Source organism: Pagrus major, chromosome 9 (genome assembly GCF_040436345.1).
Source record: "Pagrus major chromosome 9, Pma_NU_1.0".
NCBI classification, from domain to species: domain Eukaryota; kingdom Metazoa; phylum Chordata; class Actinopteri; order Spariformes; family Sparidae; genus Pagrus; species Pagrus major.
The window spans coordinates 14,004,239-14,028,053 of record NC_133223.1 but is presented as its reverse complement, the minus strand read 5'-3'; the positions used below and the strand labels follow the sequence as shown (position 1 = coordinate 14,028,053).

At 41.1% G+C, this 23,815-nt stretch overlaps 1 protein-coding gene across 1 annotated transcript; it reads left to right on the top strand.

Annotated features, from left to right (window-relative positions):
- The first annotated feature begins 893 nt into the window (after window positions 1-893).
- Window positions 894-22,476, top strand: pou2f1b (POU class 2 homeobox 1b). Its single transcript, XM_073473472.1, has 14 exons — window positions 894-939; window positions 8,541-8,606; window positions 9,331-9,422; window positions 11,516-11,695; window positions 12,108-12,222; window positions 12,338-12,429; window positions 12,566-12,739; window positions 12,955-13,096; window positions 13,301-13,446; window positions 13,600-13,788; window positions 13,905-14,010; window positions 14,102-14,435; window positions 14,525-14,607; window positions 15,866-22,476. The coding sequence occupies exons 1-14, from the start codon at window positions 894-896 to the stop codon at window positions 16,126-16,128; spliced, it is 2,028 nt and encodes a 675-aa protein (XP_073329573.1). The 3' UTR covers window positions 16,129-22,476.
- The last annotated feature ends 1,339 nt before the right edge of the window (window positions 22,477-23,815 follow it).

Below are 23,815 nucleotides of genomic sequence, written 5' to 3'. Positions count from 1 at the left end.
AACCAGCATCCCCCCCCCTCAGTAATAACAAAGTCATGAATAAATACAGTAAAAGTACTAGAGATGACAAAGTCCAGCAAAACAACATAAAAGAAACGAAAACCACAACTTTTATCAGGCTACATTGGTGAAAATATGACTAGAAAGAAGACACAACAACACACTGTAATGCCATCATTGTAATGCAGCTTCAATCTTTCTATAAAATGTATCTAACATATACATCGCAGCAAATGTTTGCTGTGGCCAGATTTCTACCCCAAATAAAACTCCAGACAGTTTTTTTGCATCATGAGTAATACTGCTTTTTTTTTGGATACAACACTAATGTCCTCTTCCTGTCTAAAAGTTTGGGTCTTAGTCATAGATAAAGATGAAGCTATTTATGAACCGTCACATTTTCAGTCTCTCCAAGTATTGAGGGTGTCTCATTGCTGCGTGACAGAAATACAGTTTTATTGGCAAATGTGTCCTTTTTATATAAATAGGTTTGACTTTTTAATATCTGACAACAGACTCTAAAAAGTGAGTCATTAAAATAACACCGCAGGCCATCGTATCAGGGGCCAATGAGCAGCTTCACTAAGTGTCTGGTAGGGTTATATTAGTGTTGTTGACTAAGAATAAAGTGTACCTGTAGCTTGGGTGGACACATTTCGGATCCGCCCTGCTCCTTTTCCCTCCAAATTCACACTGTAAGCAAAGCTAGATGGTTATTTAAGTATGTAAATAAGACACAGATAACAACAGCCCGCACACACTTGGCTAAGGTCCTGTGAGTATGCGCGTGTGTGTGCTCGTGTGTGTGGGGGGGTGTGTGTAGCACGTATGTGTGTGTGTGTGTGTGTAGCACAGGCAGGCTCAGGGCTGGGATTTCGGGTTAAATATTCAAAATGGCGGACGGAGGAGCAGCGAGTCAAGATGAGAGTTCAGGACCAGGTAATGATTACAGCATTTTACATATTCATACTCATATTCAAACTGTGTTACTCACAATTTATGATAAACGGAATACGGATGAAACGCAGATTGACTAACAGATGAGGATGATATCCAGCGCTGTTTTAGTTTACACACAGCTAGCCAACTGTAATTTGACAGAGGAGGAAACGAGCTATTGCAGTGCGACGGCAAATTACATGGAAACATGCCTCCCCCCTTTGTGTGATTAGACGGCTGTACGCCGCTACATATTCATACCTCTGTCGACAAATACAATTTAGCATATTTTATTAGTAATCGCCGACGTGACTCTGGTTGATATATGACATATTTAGATATTTCACCAACGCAGTTTGATTGAAATGAGGCTGCTAGCAAGCTAGCGTTAGCTCGCCTGCTAGCGCTTGGCTTTGTGTTGATGCACACACTGGCGTGAAGCTTTTGAAAGAGGTTTGCATATTCATTTTTGGCGAGCCGGCCAGCGGCCGCGCTTGTTTGTTTTCAAGTGGTGTTTGAGGAGAATAAATCCAGATGAAGCAAACGTGGCTTTTGTGAAATAGACAGTGTCTGCTCGGTGTACTTCAGCTCGACGTGATTTTATAGCAGAGCGTTTTCCCCTCAGCCTTTTGTGCTCGGCGCAGCGGAGCCACAGCAGCCTGTTGTGTTATTCATGCGGGCCTGCCTGAACCAGAGTGCGGAGTTCAGCATATTCCAGCGACCGACGAGAAGCTGGAGCTCATCCTGCGCTGCACAATAACTGCATGTCAACACAACACTTCATCACGATGGTGACTGAGGAGCGTTAGCCAAATCTAGTCGCGTCTTTTCACACACAAAAACCGGGTTCCCTCCGAGGGGCTAGCTGGCTACCTTCTCCAAGTTGGTCCAGCAGGTTAGAGGCTAACTTTACGTTAACGTTGTTTAAACTGAGCTGAGACACAGACGGTCATATAGCGGCCAGTTGTCGCCGGTGATGTCTCTAGTGGTGAGTTAAAGGTGTTTCACAGTCAAAACTACAGTTTGATTGAAGTTGGGCCGAGCACTTCTGTACTTGCAGTGGGAGTAGCCTGGCATCGGGCTGGCAAACTGTTAACCCACCTCATTAGAATATTTAATTTATTTTTACACAACTTTTCATTGCTCCTGACTGAACAGTTTAGAAAACGTCGTATCTACCGTGGTCTTTTATTGTTTCAGGAGTTTTCACCTAGCCCGTCTGAGCTGAATAAAAAAAATTGTACCTGTGTATCCCCCCCGGGCACAGGGAGGGGTAGAGAGGCCCACTTCCGGAAGGCCACAATAATAACAGGCAGGACATTCTTACTCCTCACTCTGCTGGTTTTAAGGCCGGGCAAGACACAGCTTGATGGCACCTTTTCTTTCTTTCTTTCTTCTTTTTTTTTACTCCATGTGGAGGTTTGCAATTTAGATTGTTTTTAATGAGTCAGTCCGGAGTTTGTTGTAGAGACACTATGATGGGGTTTTGTGATGTCTGATACAGAAATATTAGCTTTTTGACTCAACAGCTCATGTTGCACCTACACAGAGGTCTAAAACAGGCCAAAAGGTGCGCTTACCACCTTACCTATGTGATGGATCAGGTGTGCTGTTGTTATAAAACTGTAATTACTAACTTTGAAACAACATCTAAATAAATATTGATATTCAGTTCCATTTTTGAAACCACGGGAGAAAATTGACACAACGTTTAGGGTATAAAATGTTAGGTTTTTCATTAAAAGATAAGTTTAACGAGGCTGTAACATTGCCGATAGATGGGCCTTTTTTCATTGGTTAGTAGCAGAGGACAGCAGGAGGACTAAAGTTGATATTCACACTTTTTTTCAGAAACAGTTGTTTTTTCTCTTTAAATTAGAGAGTGTAAAAGCACTGCATGTAACGGTATATGGATACTAAAGAAAATACTTAGTTGTCAGAATTTATGTATCAGTGTTTGTGACAACACTAATCAGTTGTAAGTGTTTTTCTCAAAAATTAGATGTTATTGCTGCTTCTAATTGTGTTGAAATCTTAGCAGTGAGCGGTTACACAGGTGTGAGTTTTGAAGTGGAAATGCTAAGCAAGACATACTTATCTTTGCAAGTCTAAACAGGACATTGAATGGAACTGCAGTTTCTTTGTGTGGTCGGTTTAAATAATGAAATCCAACCTTGTGTGTCGCCCTTACTAGTGATTTAGATTGTATCTTTTGTAATGCAAATACACTAAATGCATACCCTGCCTGCATTGTTACATGAAGAATCACTGGGTAACTTTGCCCAAAGTAACAATATCATCACATTACAGACAATTTTGTGAAATGTGATATATTGCAAGACAGTCATGCTACTAAATTATATCTTTTATTTTGAAGCCAGGCCAAGAAAACTATTTTTTTTTGTTTGTTTGCATTATGCAAAACTACATCCACTGTCTGGAAATAGGCTCACTTACCTAAAAAATATGTAATTAACTTATTAAACTGGGCTACTTAAAGAACAGATGAGAAATAATTCTGTCATCCACACACTTAGGCTACTTTTAATTAGTTTTACAGTTCCACCCTCATTCCAGCCTTGTAGTTCCATCATGAATATTCATCGATGTAAACACAGTTGTTATGAATAATGCATCATTCGCTGTAATAAATTCAGGACATGCCATCTCAAAGTACTGAGAAGGCCTCCATGAAGGCTCCAGTCAGACAAGCTTTTTCAGTGTGGAAGAAGAAAATCAGAAGTAATCAGAGCTGTGCGGTGTGCTCAGAACAGATAACTACTTGTTTCTGTAGTGAAGAGGGCAATACATGACTGAACAATGCAAAGCAAGAATGCCTTAGTGTGAATGTAGCAAGGTAAAGCAGGAATCTGCATTAGTTTGAAAGAAAGAGTTTCTTTTATCAGGCTGTAGATGCTATGAATTTGGAAAGAGGTACAAGTGAGGATCCAGGATCATGTGTGTGTCGTTATTTGAGGAAAAGTAGACAGAGTAGCTTATGATCAGTGAATGACCAACAAGTTGTTTCATTTTCCAAGCAACAATTGTCATATTGTCCCTGAAGACTCTCATGTGTCTGCCACTATTAAGATCAATGGTGAACATTTTCCAAAATTTCATAAAAGGTTTTTATGTCACGACGGTCTTGAACATTCCTTTAACCTACGTGGTGAAAACGGAGGATTTTGCAAGAAAAATTCCAAATCTAATCAAATGATGTGCTTTCTAATATAGATGAAGAAATAGTGGGAGACTTTTGCAGTAAACAGCCAGGTTCCCTCCCTGGTCAAATCTGATAAAAGTGCAGTATTTTGCGATTCGGAGAAAGTGAAATACACATCACATGAATAACCAGCAGTTAATGCTAATGTGAGCTTCTTAGGTGTTGAATTTATATGTGGATACTTATTCCTACTCATCATTCAGTATTCCTCCTTGCCACCCGCTAGAAATGTTTAGTTAGAGTGAGTTTTCCACCTAGCCTATAGACAGTTGGCTAATGACCACCCAAGAGATACCAGATTAGCTTAGAGTGTTGTTAGCCCCATTATTGCTCATTAAATTACACTGCATCCTGTAATTTGTGCATTTGTGGACTCAGTCCAGTCAGTGTTGCTGTCTGTGGTCAGATTGCGTTGGTTTAACACATTTAAAAGGCTATTTTAAACTAACTTGATATTCATGTTGATTCTGCGTTAAACCAGGAAGCTTTAGGTTGTTTGATTATTAATTCCCTCAAATTGAAAGATTATCCGTCGTGACCATACATCCCATCCTTTTCCAAAATCTTCTTATTGCTCTCTCAGACTGGTCCAGATTTGGAGAGGTGGTCTTGATGTATTCTGTGTTTAAGACAAGGAATATAGATAGTAGGGCAGAATGTGGATGTGCTAATTAAGTTTTGCTCTGTCTCATGTTGAGTCTCTCAGCTCACATTAACGGCTCTGCAGTATTCATCCCGCCGTCCCATATTACAGTACTAATGAGATACCTATTTAAAATTCTCTGCGCAGGATATTTGTATAATGCATTGTTCCACAGCAGGGTTTTGCAAACCATTCAACCAAGTAACTGTACATGTGTTGAAGTGCACCGCTGATGACTGCTTGATGCACTCACATCTCCTTTGTTTTCTCATTTGGTTGCATGATGTGATTGTTGAAGAGGTCAGACAGACAGACCCCCTCCAGTTTTTTAACACCACTGTGGCATCTGTACAGGTCTTAGAGTGGGCTTCTTGGTAAACAGCAGGCTGGAGTTTAAGTAAACACTGCGCTGTTTGAAGAGATCAACAGTGGAGAGTGGTATGGAGTGTTAGCGGTGTTCAGTTATTGTTTATGGCAGGGATTTCCAAACAGGAATACTTCTGCACTTACCAGAACTGGAGAGCGTTAAACGTCTCAAGCACCACATTGCTTCTCTTTGGCAACTTTTTAAAGTAATTTTTCTAGCAAAAATACCAAATATAAATTGGCTCAGGCCTCTTGATTTTGAGGGTGCTTTTCTGTGATTTAAACATTTGTAACTTCAATATGTATTATGTTTGGACTGTAAAACAGGCAACTTTAAGATGTAACCCTTAGTTTAAGTAAATTGTCAAAGGCATTTCAGGGTATCTGCAGGTCCTTAAGAAGATTTTAAAAGAATTACATTCAATTTTATAAACATTCAATTGAAAGTCATTCAGTAGTCTTTTGAATTTGTGGGATCTTATTTGCCACAGGCATTTTATCAAAGTTATCCATCTTTTTAATTTCTCAAAATGAGTCAAACTCTTTTGCATGAAAGTTCACATTTCTGATGTTACAAATCTTTAGACCTACCACTTAACCTAAAACTGTATTTTGACTTTATACTTGCACTTACCTGTTGGAAAAAATGAAGATAAGATTACCCTACTCACTACTACTCACTCTAATATCATTCCTACATAAAACCTACCTTTGTATGGGACCACATATATACTATATCTTTACACTTGCCTGTAGGGATGCACAAATCTAATTGCCAACTTCATACTTACCTGCTACCTACATATAATGGCTGATGCCGATAAAAAATAACTAAATAAATAATTTGATGTTTTTTGTATTTTAAAAAGAAGTTCATAACTTTTAGTTTATGTACACCTGAGGGTTACAAAGGCTAAGATGTATTGTGAAATATGTGAATTATTTTTTTTTTCCATAACTGAATAAACAAGCTGTTCTCAGAGGAAAATAAGGCACAATGTTTGGATCTATAAAGGTGGCAGGGTCCGCCAAATATAAACAAAGTAAAAATGGTGTTGTCCTGTGATGACAGTTTGTTTATTCAGTTGTGAAAATTAAAAACTGAAGATCTTTCTCTTCTGATTTAAATTTCTTCCCAAAACTACATAGTGCACCTAAAAAAAGCATTAAGTTGAAGCGTCTGAAACCTGTAGACATCCTGTTAATAATGCTAAATAACGTCCTGTTTATTATTGGTTCAAATGAACACATTTGGAACACGATGAAAGGGTATTCAAACTCATCAGACAGGGCTTTTTTGAGGTTCATCAGACATAAAAAGGTTGTGAACCATTGTTTTAGGATCTCTGGGAGTTCATCACACTGCTGTTCACAAACAGCTGCCAACATGAAGACTTGCCCCTCGTATCCTCACTGTGCTGATAAAGGTCTGTTTGTTTTTCAGTGACACTGTGCTCTCTGATTTGGTCAACCAGTATGTAAATGCCTTTCGTCAGGCAGCATAAGTGAAGAAGTTGATTAGAGCTTTAGCCAGGAGCAGTTGTTGTGGATTTAGTTGGTAAGCCCCCTTCCCTTGTAGACCACAATACAGCCATGCATTCCAGTCCAGTCATTCTGATTCACTGGACACCTGTGCGGCACCATAGCAGGGCTGTTTCCCCGCTGTATTAACTCTTGGAGCATGCTGGAAATGAATTTAAAAGGCCTCCGAAATGAAATACTAATGGAATGTAAAGCTAATCTAAATATGCTAATCCCCAAACACTTCATAAACATAGACAGCAACAGCCCGCCACCCACTCTCTGTAGTTGCTGGCTGTGGAATGCTTTAGCCACAGGGGGTCCAGCAGTAATGACAGGCTTGTGGTGGATTAATGTGGAGTTATTTATTTCCGATTGAGCGAGTCCCCCCCTCCCACTCATACCGCATACTACCCCCTCCTCCTCCTTTATTTTTTTTTTATTTTTTAACAGGCCCTGGTCTCCATGACTCCTAGAGATAGCCCGAACGAGCAGTCCTAGACGTTCATTTAATGCAGTCCGCCTTGCTAACATGCCCAGTCCACCGCCGACAGGCCTCACACTGCATTCTGGGATATCTTCAGCCCTTTACCTGCTCTTAGCTAATTACTTTTTAGCCGTGCACTCGCACAATAATTGGTCTTGTGCTGCTGCCTCTCCTCCCTCTGCTGCGCCAAGTGCTAGTTTGAGCACTTTTTCCCCCCCTTCTCTGTGTCGTCCTTATTCCCCTGTTTTTTATCGTCCTCCAAAAGCCATCCAATTAATATGCTAATGAGCTGATAAATATTTATAGGGGTTTAAATTATGCAGAAAGCTTTCAGAGCCCGGTGTGAAATGCGTCGCTCGCAGGACTTCAAAGCCTTGCATTGCTAACGAGGCAGGGGCAGATTTGCATACGGCTTTAATCAGCTGAATACTGATTATGCTTCATTATAGAGTTTGGAGGGAGGGTAGCAGAGTTGGAGGAGGCCGCCAGCTGCACTTGTCGTTTGTTTCGTTCCAGCAAGAGAGGGAGAGGTTGAACTTTTTCAGAAGTACAGACAATCTTGGCACACGAGAGAGAGAGGGAGGGAGGGAGGGAGGGAGGGAGAAAGGGAGAGTGAGTGCAAAGTAGGCACTGTAAAAGAGAGAGGGGCAGAGCTATAAGAAAATAAAAGAGTACAGAGAGAGAGGGAAGGAGAGCTGTTTGCCTAAACCCTGTTGGCTTTCCCAGTGTGCGTATCCCAGTGTTGTTCAGTGAACCGTGCTGTGGACAGTGCCACTGTGTCTGCGTGTAGCCCTGGTTGTATTGAACTCCGCTTGCTGCTGACCAGTGGAGAGTGAAGAGAGGGAGGAGTGGGAGGAGGAACAGAGTACCGGTCACCCTGTCGGTGGGTTTTGCCCGGCAGAGGCGATTATCCACGATAGGTGCCGCAACCATGCTGGAAAACACAGGTGGAGTGAGAGCGGGTGAGTTTTTGATGAGGTTGTGATGGAGCTCAGCTGGGTCCTGTTGTTGCATGGCGTCCTTGTGGGAAATAAGAACAGTTGATGTGGCACACTTTGCGTTCAAGTGTTACTTATAAGAGTTAATTTTATTAATGTGACATCAGTTGTTATGACATTTTTACAGCCTGTCACTGTAAATGCACTTGGATTGTGTTGGTGATTAATTTTGCCCGGTTATGTTGTTTGCTGCTTTGATTGGTTAATAAGGCTGAAATGGTATTACAGAACAGGAATATCATCAATTATGTGATATATCAGGTGACAAAAGTAAGAACCTTCTCTTTGAGACAGGGTTGTAGGGGTTGTACTGGCAGTGGGTGTGAGTTTGTCTCACTGTCTGTCTCTGTCTGGCTCTTCCAGATTCTAAAGTGAATAATCAGTCAGAAACTACTAAATGTGCAATGGAGAGTGGTGACGCGAACACCGGTGAGTGACCTCCAGCTTTTTTTTCTCCCCCTTTTACTGGGCTGAAATCAGGTAGTGCGGAGCTTTACCTCCACATTCAACAGGTTTCAAATTCCATAATCTACATTTTTGCAGCACGAATCAGAAAAAGACTGACAAAAAAAAATCATGGCAGCTTTCCAAAATCCTCGTGAGCAGTCCTCTTTGTCAAATGAAGTGTTTACCTCACGGAGCAGTTTGCCTCACTTGTGCCTATTGAATATCACAGTAATTTCCTCCGTCTCAGTGCTTCAGTGATTCTGTGATACAAATTATTAAACTCGGAGTGAACATTGTAGATTTGGTGCTCAACTTCATATTCCTATTGTGTAATTATGAATTAAATAAATGTTTTTGCATGCTTTCCAATTTTGTGTAAGTCCATAGTGTTGATATTTAATTCTGTAATGATTCGGCAGCCTGCATGCAAACCGATTTATGCAACAGTGTACTGACTGTGGATCATCATTACAGTTACACATGCTGTCAATTTTAAAAAACATGTTTTTAGTCAGTTGTCCTTGCACCTGCAAGCAGTTTCTTCTCCTTAAGTATTCTTCTACAGCTTGATTGTGGGCTTCTATTACTGTGTTCCTCATTTTTTTTTCATAAACAGCATCTCTACTGTTACATGTTGTCAGTGAAGAAACATACAATATTGAACTCTTTTGACAGCATGTTCGATGAACAGTCTTTCTGTTCTCAGGAATCCAAACCAATGGCTTGGACTTTCAGAGGCAGACGGTGCCAACCACAAGTGCAATCACTAATGCACATGCACAAGCCCTCCTCCAACAGGTAACACATGATTCAAACTAACACACACTTTACCTCAAGTAACTTTTTGTTGTCTTATTTTTGTGGAAGTAGATACTAGTTTTGGTGTAGTGACACAGCTGAAATGTAGTTTTATAATGAAATAAAGTGTCAAGTTTGAACAGATGTATGCTCATCTGCACTCACACATGCACAGGCAAGAAAGCGTTCATTTAAATGAGCCAGGCTCTCCTTGTGTCGCCTGGCAACAAGGCAGATTAATCAACCCTGTATGCTAATTAGCTGCTCTGCGGTTGCTCGGAAACAGATGGCCGAGAATATGCAAATCTATGCAGAATTTACATGCACTGCATAACAGTTATTTTAATTAGCTCAACTCTCAACTCTCCCCTCCCTTCCCATTCACTTTGCTTGTCTCTGAAGGCTGCAGCACATTTTAAATACCCACTTTCTCACTTCCTTTTGAATTCATATTCCTCTCCCTGCTCAGAGACTAAAGGCTCATTCTCAGAGAGCCGCTCAGGTAGCAGAGGCTTGATGTTTCATTGTATTTTTTAGTTTTATGCTTTATTTTATTTCAACTCAAACTTTTTGTCTGAATTAGATATCCATTCATTTTTATTTTAAAACATTTAGAACCTTGTTATTTTTTTTTTTTAACAACTTAAATCATTAAATTAAGAGACATATTTGATCAACTTTATGCTGTCAATTATGTTCAGTTATGCCTCTAGGAAGGTTTTCTCTAAGCCCCCGTCTTTGCTTCACCTCCACTAGTCTAAGTCGGAAGACTCGAGTGCTCTCCCGACCTCCGTCCAGCAGAGCGTTTTGCCTCAAACCCAGCTAATGTTGGCCGGGGGACAGATTGCAGGAGTAAGTGGCCTGTTGCCTCGTTGCTTTGAGTTAAAACCTAGTCGTAGCCATGCATCTGGGGTGACACCTCAACATGAGCGACCCTGGCTGAAAGATTGGGGTGATGAAATGATCGCTTGCCCTAATTCTGTGGCTAAGGCTGGTGTCTCCTCTGCCTGTCTGCCTGTTCATCCCAGTGGTTCTAAGGCTATGTCCAAATTCTACACTTGGTAGGGTGTGTTTGGACATAGCCTCGATGTGCCTGAACACTCATGGTTGTACTGACCACATGACACTCTTCATGTCCATCCATGTTCTCCCTGAGGCCATGATGTAGTTGAGAAGACGGTCCGGGTTGAATGCGGCTGCTGTTGTGCTATGTGGGAGTGAATGTGTACCGTGCATGTGGATTTGAGTTTGAACATGACATCAACATGCTCATTTGCACTTGTGCCTGGCTCAACTGCATGAGTCGTCTCTCCATTTGCCTGTCTGGGCTCATATTAGTGTTGCCATGATGAGGAAAGTTTCAATACCACTTTGATACCTTAAATTCAGAAGAACATTTTAAACAGTCAGTACTTTGACTTAATGTTTTCACTGTTATGGTGAATCCACTTCAGTTTCAGTTTTTATGGTATGTTCATACAAATTGGAAGAAGCAGTGTGTCAGTAAATGACACCAAAACACGGTAGAGATTCTTGCATAACTTTTTGGTACAAACAACAACTTGTTGGCAGACAATGTGGCAGACGTCCTGTGGAGATTTACTCATCAATACACTTGCAATTGACACTTTGCGGGTGTTAATTTCATGATTTTATGAATTGACGTTGGATCCTTCAAATGGTTATCGATTTGACAGAGACAGAGCTGCGGTCTCTTTAATGCCATTAAACTGAAGCAGCCTTTTAAACAACTATTAGCAACAGCACCAGCACCAAGTTGATACAACTAGAGCAAGGTGTGGATGAATTAAGTGTGTCTTTTATTGTACTTAATGATGACAGATTCATATCCAGCATGTCAAGACAGAACACAACACACATTTTTTTAATGTCCCACCGTGGTTTTGTGGTATTGTAACTTTCCTTGGATATCGAAGCCAAAACTCAAGCATTATGACAACACTAACTCATCCAGTCTGATGAAACTTGAACTGATTTGTCAAACACTACTTACTTTCTCCTTGTTTGTTTCCCCTCGTATCATTCATGTGCTCCTCTGTCTGTCCGTTCATCTTTGTCTCTCTGCTCTTCAGCTGACCCTGACCCCGGCACATCAGCAGCTGTTGCTCCAGCAGGCTCAGGCTCAGCTCCTGGCTGCGGCCGTGCAGCATTCAGCCAGCCAGCAGAACAGCACCACTGGGGCCAGCATCTCGGCCACCGCAGCCACACCCATTACCCAGCTGCCCCTGTCACAGCCCATCCAGATCGCCTCCGTAAGACATTGTCACCACCGTTTCTACAAGTCCTAAAAGAATAGTTTGACTAAATGTCACAGCTGTGAAAGGTTTTTGGATAAAGCTGACTGTATGATTAAGATACTTAGATTTTGTTTTAGTGGAATGATTCTTGATTTTTGTCATTTCTACTTGATAAAAAACACCCCATGAGAAGCTTCAATCTGAAAACGCTGTAATAGTAATGAATAAATGCTTGCTACTGCCATGTTTCCATTCTGTTTTATGAACCTAAGTGGAGACATTCATGGTATAGTCAGATGACAAAACAAAATTAGTATATATGTTCTGATTATGTATTCATAGTCTCAATGCTGTAGAGATATAGGGTAGCGTGGTTATAAACAGCTTATTTCTCAACACGGTTACAGTAAAAATGTGTTTCTCACAGCAGCTACAGCAGCAGTGTCTGCCTCAGTTTGTTCTGGTGCAGCCTGGCAACCCGATCGCCACACCACTGTCGCCCGGTCAGTTCATCATCTCGCAGACACCGCAGGCCCAACAGAGTAAGTTAAACACTTTCAGTGTTTGATTTGCATGCAAAATTAAGAAAAGAGATATATTTGATTGTTATGGAAGCATTTTTTTTTTATCCTAACTCCCATGTCTTTCACCCTTAAGGCATGTTGCAAGCCCAGAATCTTCTAACTCAACTACCTCAAAGCCAAGCTAACCTCCTGCCGACTCAACCAAGCATCACCCTTGCAACTCAGGTTGGTCATGATGCCAGCACCTCTTTTAAACTCCAGAAATTTTCTTTTTACCACTTTATATTTCTCTTCATTTCCTCTTTGCTGACTCTTCTTGACCTTAACAACAATCACATTTTATATTTTGTCATCTCTGCAGCCTGCAACTCCAACCCGCACAACAGCAGCCACACCTATTCAGTCCCTGCCCCATAGTCAGACCCCACCTAAACGGTTGGATACCCCCACTTTGGAGGAGCCTAGCGATCTGGAGGAACTGGAACAGTTTGCCAAGACCTTCAAACAGAGGCGTATCAAACTGGGCTTCACACAGGTGTGTGTGTGTGTGTGTGTGTGTGTGTGTGTGTGTGTGTGTGTGTGTGTGTGTGTGTGTGTGTGTGTGTGTGTGTGTGTGTGTGTGTGTGTGTGTGTGAGACACTGAATAGATTAGATTTAAAAGTTCATGTTTTTTTTGTTTAAATGGACAGCGGTGAGTCTTTGCTGCAGGTTAAATTAGTCATGCTTGTGTTTCTTATGCGTCTCTCTCAGGGGGATGTTGGCCTGGCCATGGGGAAGCTGTATGGAAATGACTTCAGCCAAACGACCATCTCTCGCTTTGAGGCCTTGAACCTGAGCTTTAAGAACATGTGCAAACTGAAGCCATTGTTAGAGAAGTGGCTCAATGATGCAGGTTTGTCCCTGAACCCACCTGGTTATTCTAGATACAGAAGCATGTGGCATGAGGACAGAACATTTTGATCTCTCTGTATATGAATTCTTTGTTTTTTCTCAAAGTGGTATTGGTCAAAGGGTAAAGAGCAGCATGGGTTGTGTGTCTTTACAGTGCCTTGTCTTTACCTTCCATCCGTTCTTTTTGTCGATGCTGTTTGTGCAGAGAACCTGACATCTGACCAGGCCCTGTCCAGCCCCAGTGCCCTGGGCTCCCCGGGCACGGGCATGGAGATGCTCAACCGCAGACGGAAGAAGAGGACCAGTATTGAGACCAACATCCGAGTGGCCTTAGAAAAGAGCTTTCTGGAGGTGAGAAACTCATATTCCTGCAGTTAACAGTATCGATCTAAGGAGGGAAAGTGATACTGTGCCTACCTTAAGTCTTTAATTAGCCTACTACAAGGCAGTAGTCCCACTCCTCAGTGCTCACAGGGCATCTCTGGCTTTTTTGCCCTCTTCAAGCAGAACCAAAAACCTACCTCTGAAGAGATCACCATGATCGCTGACCAGCTAAACATGGAGAAGGAGGTGATTCGGGTCTGGTTCTGCAATCGGCGGCAGAAAGAGAAGAGGATTAACCCCCCCAGCAGCGGCAGCAGCGGAGGAGGCAACACCCCCATCAAAACCATTTTTACCCCCAGTAGCCCGTTGGTAAGCATGGGCGCACACACACATTTTGAGTCTTTGTCCCATTCCTGGATTAGTTTAGGATCAGTTTCACTTGTATTTGTAGATCATTCAATCCTCCCTCTTATTCTCTTACCCAGGTGGCCAGCACAGCAAGCCTTGTGAGCAGTCCAACTATTAACACACCCACCACTCTGACTGTAAATACAGTGATGCCTCTCACCAGCACCAGTTTGGCTTTCACAGGTGTGTACATGAGTGTTTGCCTTAATGAAAGTGTGTATCGAATCACCCATAATAATAGAATGTAAGGTTAACTCATTTTTTCTCCTCAAAGGCACGACGGTTGGAGCCACAAACACAGCATCTGTCATCTCCACTGCACCTATGGTTACTACAGTAACCAGCTCTCCATCTTTAAGCCCGTCGCCGACGACTATTCAGTCCTCGACCACTGAGAGCAAGCTTGGCACTCACGCGCAAACCATCTTCACCCAGGCCCCGACGTCAATAGCCACCACTTTAGGTGGTCAGGTGATGGTGGCTGCTCCAGGATTTTCTACGGCACTGCAGGGTGCTGCCCAGTTACCCACCAGCGCCAGCCTCGCTGCTATGGCTGCTGCAGCAGGGCTTAACCCAGGACTGATAGCCTCCTCTCAGTTCGCTTCAGGGTTAGTATCGGTCATGTTGTTAAAGCCTCTGACTATTACTCGCTCAATGCTGACTCTCAATTGATCTAAATCTGTGTCCGTGTCTCCAGGGGAGCCCTGCTCAGTCTGGCTCCTGGTGGCCTTGGCAATGCGCTGAGTCCTGCCCTCATGAGCAACAGCACCCTCATACAAGGTGCGTACCAATGTCATGACAATATATTGAATACCTAATGTGCAAATATTTTCTAATATCTGAGACAATACATCATATATAAAATAAATACCCAGCTTCATAGGTGGTTTCATGGTATGGAGGAGGGGTTCCCAATCTTTTTTTGCACCGCAGACTACTTTTCTATTAACAATTTTGTTGCAAGTTGGCTGATGGGGTTTGGGTGGTTTGTCTACGCAGAGACAGTAAAGACAGCGCACAAGAAAGAGAGCAGGCAAGCATAAAAACTGAACTAGAATCCATAACACTGAGCATGCCATATAGATCACTTATCAATTTTTTAAAATACATAGAAACCTCTGGGCAACACCCAGATTTTATGAACTGCTGAATGCTGAAAGATGGTGATGACAGACTGGTTACATCAAGCGCTGATGACCTACTTTAATTAAAAGTCAGTGTAGTTGGAAGCACGTCAGAGAGTGGTGAGCAAAAATGCAGAACAAACTGTGACACGATCAAGGCTATTTTACCAAATAAGATGCATATCATAGTCAATACATTTATATATTATTATCTCTTCTTCAGAAATGATATAATTTCCTTGAGGCCAGGTAGGAATTTTCTAAAGCCTGGTACTGGTCTGTGGCCTGCGTTTTGAGCCCTGTTTTGTATGGACCACCAAACATGACAATTAATGAATAAAGAAATAAAATGGCAAAAGAAATTGAGTGTACAGATGAACAAAAACAACATAATAACTGACTAATAACTAAAAGATTGAAAAATAAAATGATAAAAATTCCATCATGGACTTATCAAGCTAATGTATTGTATAATTTGTATAATGAAAGCATAAATTTAATGAGGCCACCATTTATTTGCATATTATGGGCAAAATAATTTAGGCCACGCCCGTCAGGTTAATCCTGCTGAGAGGAAATTACTTCTGTGAAAAAACAAAAATTAATCCTGCTGAGCAGTAATAAATTTGATGATGAAAAAACAAATCCTGCAGAAAGAAAAGTCCTGCTGTGACAGTAAAAATCTCTTTTATTAGTTTATTTTTAAATCACATTAAATTGTAATTGTCACATTAAAAGTAATTTCCAAATACAAACAGTATGAAATAAACAAGTAATTAGAATACCATAAATTGTTACAAAATATTTTAATGTATTTTCTTTATGAGGCAGGTTTGGTCCTACATATATTGAAACTCATCCTCATTGTTGAACCCCTGTGTCTAAATACACCAACCTTTCTATCCTCTTCACAGCTCTGGCATCGAGCGGCACAATCCCCATCACTTCTCTGGATGGCAGTAACCTGCTATTCGCCAACACCTCTGCTGGTGGCACACCCAGCCTGGTCACCACGCCGCTCTTCCTGAGCCCCCAGAACCTGGGGCTGCTCGCCAGCAACCCCGTCAGCCTGGTGTCGGCGGGGGCGGGTCTGCAGGTCACTGCCGATCATCAAGCCACCACGGCTGCTGTGCCTGTGCAAGCCTCGACCATTACCACTGCCTCCAAGGCTCAGTGAAGCCAGTCGGGCTGCATCCTGAATTAACGGCCTATTTCTTATGTCGTGCACTACTCCTATCACACCACGTAGGGAATAGGGAGGTTGTTTGATATAGGCTCTGCGCTTCACTAACCACCCCACATTCTTTCCATTGTATCTATCATTATTTAATCCTTTTGCTGCCACCAAAAAGAAAACAGCCTCGAATGAGGTTGGGGTTGACTTTTTGTTTTTTAGTTTTTTTCCTGTCTTTTCCTTTATGATTCTTGGATGGGTTTTTTTCCACAAACAGTAGCCAGATGGACACTGTTGTTGGCCTGCCGCTCCTCATGAACCTTGAAAAGTGTCCAGGAAGAAAAATATCCTTGGCACCATCAAGCTGTTCATATTTTGTACATATATATATATATATCCTCCTATTTCCAGGTCAGAACTTTGTCTGAAATACTTCTAACCAAAAACTTTAGGATTTTGCTCTTTTAACATTCAAACTAAACTGATTTACTACTAATTTCACAATACTCATCATCACTAATGGGGTTTTGTGTGTCACCCCATCTTTAATTATCTTTTGATTTTTTTTTTGACAGGCCTTTGACGTAAATCATATCAAAGTTATATTGTAGAGACTTTTTTTCTTTTATCTTTGCTGTCTATATTTTTTGACATTTTCAGAACTTTGTAAGTCTAATATTAAGTTAAGATTTAACTATCAATTTTTAATCGTGGTTATAAGGCTTTAAAAACAAGTAATAAGTGGCCGATATAAAGGTTATCATTGCTTTAAGGGTCAGAGGGACCAGGTGTGTCCCTCTGAGTCTCTCTTTCTGGAAACACTGACTTTTACATTTCGCTGTGGTGGTGATGTAGCCGCCGGGCGCTTGTAAAATGACGGTCTGGGTGCGGATTATAGACACTGATAGAAAACATTACATTGAGAGCTTTAAAAAGAGCTGCAGACTTGCAGTCCCGTGTCCGATTGAGGGTGATTTCTTTTGGATGGAGCTCCATTGGAAACTGTATATTATGTTTGGAGGTAGGAATTAGAAGTCTGCATGTGTTGTCTACAGCTCAGGCAGATGCTGAGAGTTCAGTAACTGCATGATCCACGAGGCTCTGCGGCTGACTGGTCTGTCTTTGGGGAGGACTGGTCAGGGGGCGTGGCCATCGTACGAAATGTATGGTGGCATTGGCTCGATGGGGTTAATGTATTGTGTTTTCTGTTTTCTTTTTTAATGGTAGTACCGTCGTATCTACTTGTGCACAGTATCTGTACCAAAAAACTGGATTGATGAGCTGCAGTCTGCCTGTTTTGGGAGGAATTAAATTCTGTCTTTTTTTTTTTTTTTTGTCTGCAGTCATGTGACTGGCTTGCGTACTTTAAGATATACCAAAAATATTTGTTAAAATAATTGCTGTTTGTAGTCGGTGTAGCTTAGTCTAGTCAATATATTTATGAGTACAGAATCTCTCTTCATTGTCAACAGAATATAGAAATGCAATATTTTGATGATCATTTTCCAAAGATGACCTTTGTTTTTAATTTGACCAAGTGTCTCATAGCTCAACTTTTTGATTGGCAGCACAACTAACCAAAAACAGAGGGATTGGCGGGTTGGGGCATGAGAAAGTAGTTTCCTTTTACTCTTTAAGAATTATTTTCTTTAATCACTGGGGCCTTGCCCCCAACGCTTGATCTTGGTTTTCTTTGAGGCATTTGATGGCTTGTTTTCATCTGTTTTGGCCGTTTTGGTAGCAGTTTTGGACTTTTCTGACCCATAGAGGAAAGGTTCTGTTTTTTGGTTTTGTACTAATATTCAGCCATAAAACAACAGCTTGAACCAAAGTGGTTTTCCTCAGTAGTTGCTGTGCCTGTCCGAGCACACAAGTTGCCGTTCACAAGATCTCTCGTCTCCACACTGCTGACAAATTATTTTCCTCTTCTTCTGACACCTTGGTCAGTACCTAATAATATTCCCGATTCGGTGCTGCTGGATAAAGGATCACAGAAACTTAGCTTTAACAACCTGCTGCTGAAACTCCTGCTGGAGTTGAGCTGTTAAGAGGCCTGCATGCTTTGCTATAGCTTTATGACTACATCCTGTAGAAAATCAGGTTTTGTGGTTTCGACCCTCTCGCCTGGAGGGCTCACCTATGTAAATGCATAGTTGTGATCATCAGATAACATTCTACACCTCCTCTCAGCGCCGCCATTTTGAACCAGCATGTTAGGAAACAATGTGCTGCTCCCTAAATCTGTATGTGGACTATTGTTCAAACCTGCCCAATTATCTAAGTACTGTTATGTGCTACACATTCAGCTAAACCCCACATAAGAGTAGCATTGTTCTGCTACTTCCAAATAACAAAATGAGTGGACTCACTGAGACTAAGCAGTGAGATTTGTCCACATTCTCCTCTAGTGTACTTTTTTCTGTTGTTAATTATTTTGACTGAATATACCTCAGCAGCACTTAAACACAAAGTTCACCTTTAGACATTTCAGTGTATAGAACGGTGTAGAATGTATAAGTACTGTCTGGCTCGCCATTCAAAGTTTATACTGATGAACCATACGTAAAAACCATACATTAAAGGACAACCTACTACTGCTATTTTCTAGTACTACTATTTATGGGGTATTTCCAGGTTTAAATGTTATTTTGAGATCCTTCTTGCCAAAGTAAAAGCCTTTCTCTTGCAGCTAGGCAGGTGTCTGGCTACTCATGTTGCTGGTTTCCCTGTCTTTAAGGCCACAGCGGGCCTACAGGACTCAGTCCTATTCCAGTGCTGTACGTAGTTACTAAAGAGTCGAACATGTGCTAGCAAGAGGAACCAGTTGCCATCGGCACCATAGGATGTTACTGAAATATTTATCTGAGGAAAGACTTAAGAATTAGAGAAACGATCTTTTCTTAATTCTATACATATAAATATATATATAAACACTTGTAAGATATTCATATTTTATATTTGAACCAGTATGTTATCAAGACTGAATGTAGTGTTTATCATGCTTACTCAAAAGAAAAAAAATCTCCCCTAAATCTTCCTTTTTTATTATTGCAAACTAGCAATTTTTTTTTTTTTGAAAACCGTCAAGACCAAAAAATGAGAGATGAAACCTGAGAGCATGCCTCGGTGCAGCGTGAGCTGCTGACACGTGTGTGTGTGTGTGTGTGTGTGTGTGTCTGTCTGTGTTTCGTGTATCTGCGAGGTCTCCTCAACAGGAGGGGCTCGTTCAGGCGCTCCTCACTCTGAAGCATCTGATCTTAATCTTTTAATAGATTTTTTTTTTTTTTTTTTGGTTCTGTGTTGTATGAGTCGTTGTGGACTTGATTTGTTGTGCTGTCTTTAACAATCATTTGATTATTTTTTGTAATATTACTTTATGCCTTTAATTGTTTTGTATAGTGTGAGAGGGCACGATCACTGGCTTTCTTAGTTTGACAAAGAAAATTAACATTATCATTTATGCCTTATTGTTATGTAGAAGACATGAGCATTGTAGCATTGTTATGTATGTGTGTGTGTGCATGTGTGAGAAAGAATGAGAGCTTGAGCTCACCTGGTGCATTGTTTTCACTGAAACAATACAGTGTACTTTGGGCATTTTGGAGCGTGGTTTGGTTGCTACCTATGTCTGTTAGGTGTGACTCAGACAGGTCGAGGATACCTGTGAGAAAAGCTTTACTAATAATTCCAGCAGGTGGGTGTGTGTGTGTGTGTGTGTGTGAGAGAGAGAGAGAGAGAGTGTGGGTTTAAAAAGAGAATAGGGAGGGCAGTCTGCATACCATTATGGTGCATTTTTTTCCATCTTCCAGCAGATGTTTGAGAGTGATTTTTGAAAACATGGTGAGACATGAGAGTACTTATTTTTGTTTAAGTCCAGAGGGGAGGGGGGGTCTCTACTGATTTACTAAAGCTTTTAAGCAAACCAGTTTGTGATTCATAAAGGTAAAACTACAGTTTGTGGTCATTGTGTGACTTTTTCATCTCTACAAATGATCTTCTAAACTGTCAACTGATGATCTTTATGACTACTGGCTTGGCTTTAATGGTTTATTTTCACGATGGATCGTGAGATTTCGAGATGTGGAGCAGCCATGCGTCAAGTTGTAGTATGTCGGCCCACCACACTGGTTTGCTGGTTTTTAACGTTGACAAAGAAAGTGTGGCGCACCAGTAAGGCAAAAGGAGCTGTTGTATACCTCATTTCTAACTCAAGACTGAGTGAAACCTGCTTTAATCTACTTAAGAAATAAAAATATTTTAAAAAAATCAAAAAAATGTATGAAAATACTCAAACTTGTGTCAGTGGAGAAGCCCGTTCATACCTGTGCTTCGTGAAGGGTTGTGTAATATGCCACCACAAGGGGGAGACAGATTACATACCAGTACTCATGAATGTCTGCTGTGTTTCTTTCACAATTTGGTGTTTTTATGCTGCACACTGATGTATTTCAGCATTGGATGGAAATTATTTGTTCAAGTTTATTTTAATATATTCCTTAAAGTTACTTTTGAGCACCCCTTCTTTAAGTTTTGACAATCCTGTTTTTGTATTATTTTGTTATTTTCACCCTGACCAGGTGCAGGTATGTTACGCGTCTTCCCTCGTGACGGTGTGCTGTCGCAGCCCGCTCTCGCTCTCCTGTGGTACCAACATTAACCAAAGACTTTAAACTTGATTGTATGTGAACGACACCGCCTCTCGCCCGTCCCCGCCTCACTGCTCAGCATCAAATCCCGGCTGCACGCTCTCACCAGAGCCCTCCGTTCACCTTGTAGACAGTTTGCTGTTTTATTGCATGCGAATGTGTATCCGCCCGGAAATGCTCCGGCGTCGCGTTGGTGCTGCGGTTTCAGTGCCTGTGGGCGGGGATTGGAGGGTAGGGTCGAACCAGGGGCTGAGCGGGCTTCTCTCTGGCAGACACACATGAACCAATCTGGTGGTAGCTGGGTGATGTTTGTTAATACACACTGAGGGTTAATCCTGTGCACACTGTACATGCTCAGGACTCTGTATGTTTGTCTGTCTTGAGCTGTTGCTAGGATGCCCCCCCCCTTCCCTCTACTCCTCCTCCTCCTCCTCCACTCTTTCTCTCTCAAGGACTGTGGTGAAAATGCTGTTTCTGCCTCTCACAGTATGTCCGTCTCTTCCTCATCTCTACACTGTATAGTCCCAGGACATTAACCCTGTTGTCTCCAGGAATACACACCCTGCGGTCGCTAAAACTCACTGCTGTGTCCCCTCCTCCTCCACCTTCTTCCTCCTCCTCTGCTCTGTCCTTTGACATCGTCTCTTCACTACAGACTCTGATCAGCTGTGACACTATGCATCATGGTCCGTCACTCTGCATGGACTGTGTCCCTCCGGCTCAGACCTCCTGGCCGACGGGCTTCAGTGACACTTTGTTTAATGCTTTACTCCGAGTGAGGTTGTAGGACCTCGCAAGCGCTATCCCAAAGCAAAAATCCAAATATTTAACTTTTGACAAATGCAGATACCAAAGATATCTCTCTGTCCTGTGTCTTTTTTCTCTCCCTTCAACCCTGCAGCATGTGTATTAAGAGACAAACCCAGCACTGGCTTTAGTCCTAGCCTCAGTAATTCCAAAGCTTAGATGTATATTTTGGTATATTTCTGAGAAAAAAACTTGCGTGAAAAGCGTCTGTTTCTCGTTTGTTTGTTGTAATCTCTTTTTTCTGTCACAGCATGGAACTAATTGCAGAACTGTCTTACTCTTGGTAGGTTAAAGATATAGTATTTTTGTATGTTTTTTGGGTGTGTCATGTGTGTGATTATCAGTTCACAGCCCAAGTGACCATGGCTTTCAACAAGCAAGAAAAATGAGAGGAAAAAAAAATAAGGAAACGCCAACCATGTACATATAATGTCTGTGTAACTCAAGAAATGCATTCTGTAAAACATTTACTACTACTCACGTTGGAAGCTTGGGCTCATCTAAAGGAATGTGTCCTAGATTTTATTTACCCTTTTTCTTATACTGCAGTCTGATATTGAATTGTCTTCCCAGGACTCTTGCTGTAAAGAGTCCTGGTTCCATCATGGACAACAACACTGGGGGGACACTGCTCCGATCTGACTACAAGAAAAAACATTAAAAAAACATTAAAAAAAAACAACAAACAAACTGCCTCCAGTCACGGCGGCGTAGAACTGAAAGATTGTGTAGGAGTTTTAAGTATGTGAATCAGGATACATAGTAGATTTTGATGCATTTGTCTGCTGTATTTTTGTTTGTTTTGTTTTTATACACATATAAAGATAATCTTTTACTGTTAATGTACAGTTCTCTTTTGTTGTAAACATCATTAAACCATTTTCCAAGTGTTTTGATATGTGCTTGTCTTTTATTGGTATCCACATAATGAAGTGAAGCAGCAAATCATATTTAAGAAGTTGGAATAGACAAATATGTGACTTTTTTTGAAATGACAAATTATCAAAATTGTTGACAAATGATTGGTTGGCGTAGTTAAGTGCAAATTGCAAAAAAACGTGGAAATTTTAAATGTTCCTGCTACACGTCAGCATGCTCACATTGTCATAATTAGGGTTAGCACATTAGCAACTGCTATGCCTTGGAGTCTCATGTCACTAACATGGCTAGATTTCTTTAACATTGCAAATTGACCAAGAAAACTATATACGTAACATACATATCTGACAAGCATTGTCATTGTTAGCATTAGCACGTTAGCAAGTGTCGTTCTTAATTACAGTCTCACGTATGGCTTGACTTTTTTATGTGGCGGATATGTAGCTTAAATGCAAAAATGAAAAGTTTAATGTCTATCTGAGAGTTAATTGTTTTTCTTAATATACATTAATTTGTCATTTTCTTTATCATTTGGTTTATAAAATATAAGAAAACTGAAAAAAGGCTCATCACAATATAGTGGAAACGCTGAGAAATTACAGAACCAACAGTCCATAACCCAAAGATTCATTTACTATCATCAATGAAAAAGTAAAGCAGAAAATCCTTACATTTAAGAAGCTGGAATCAACAAGTGTTTGACATTTCTGGCTGCATTGGCATTGTTAGCATTAGCACGTTAGCAAATGCTGTGCTTAATTACAGCCTCATGTTGCTTCTATGTGGATGATATGAAGCCGAAATAAAGAGCTTACATTTGAGTTAGCAATAATTTTTATTATGATTATCCAATAATTGTCATTTTCTTCATCATTTGGTTTATAAGATGTAAGAAATCAGTGTTTTTGTACAACCAACAGTCCCAAACCCATATATATAAAAGACATATAAAAGAAAAGCAGAAAATTCTCCTTTTTGAGAAGCAGTTGATTATTGAAATAGCTGCTGATAAATCTTTTGATAAATTATTTATTTATTTATTATTAATTCGTTTCAGATCTAATCAGCGACACGGAGGAGGAGAGGACAGGATGGAGGACATCAGCGTGGAGACAGAGGTGGAGCGGTGGGCCTGGGGCTCAGAGTTTCGTAGGGTTCTCTATCCCTCTCCTCAGCTGGGCTCGGCTGTAAGAGGGAGAGGAAAGGTCACCTCATGATCACTTTGAATTTGATCCACAATAATAGAAAGTTTATTTATGACTGTAAGAGACCATGTGAGTGAGTAAACCATCTTACCTTCGGTGATTTCTTCTTCTTGCCAGCTTTTTTCTAGAGATAAAACACAACATGATGACTGA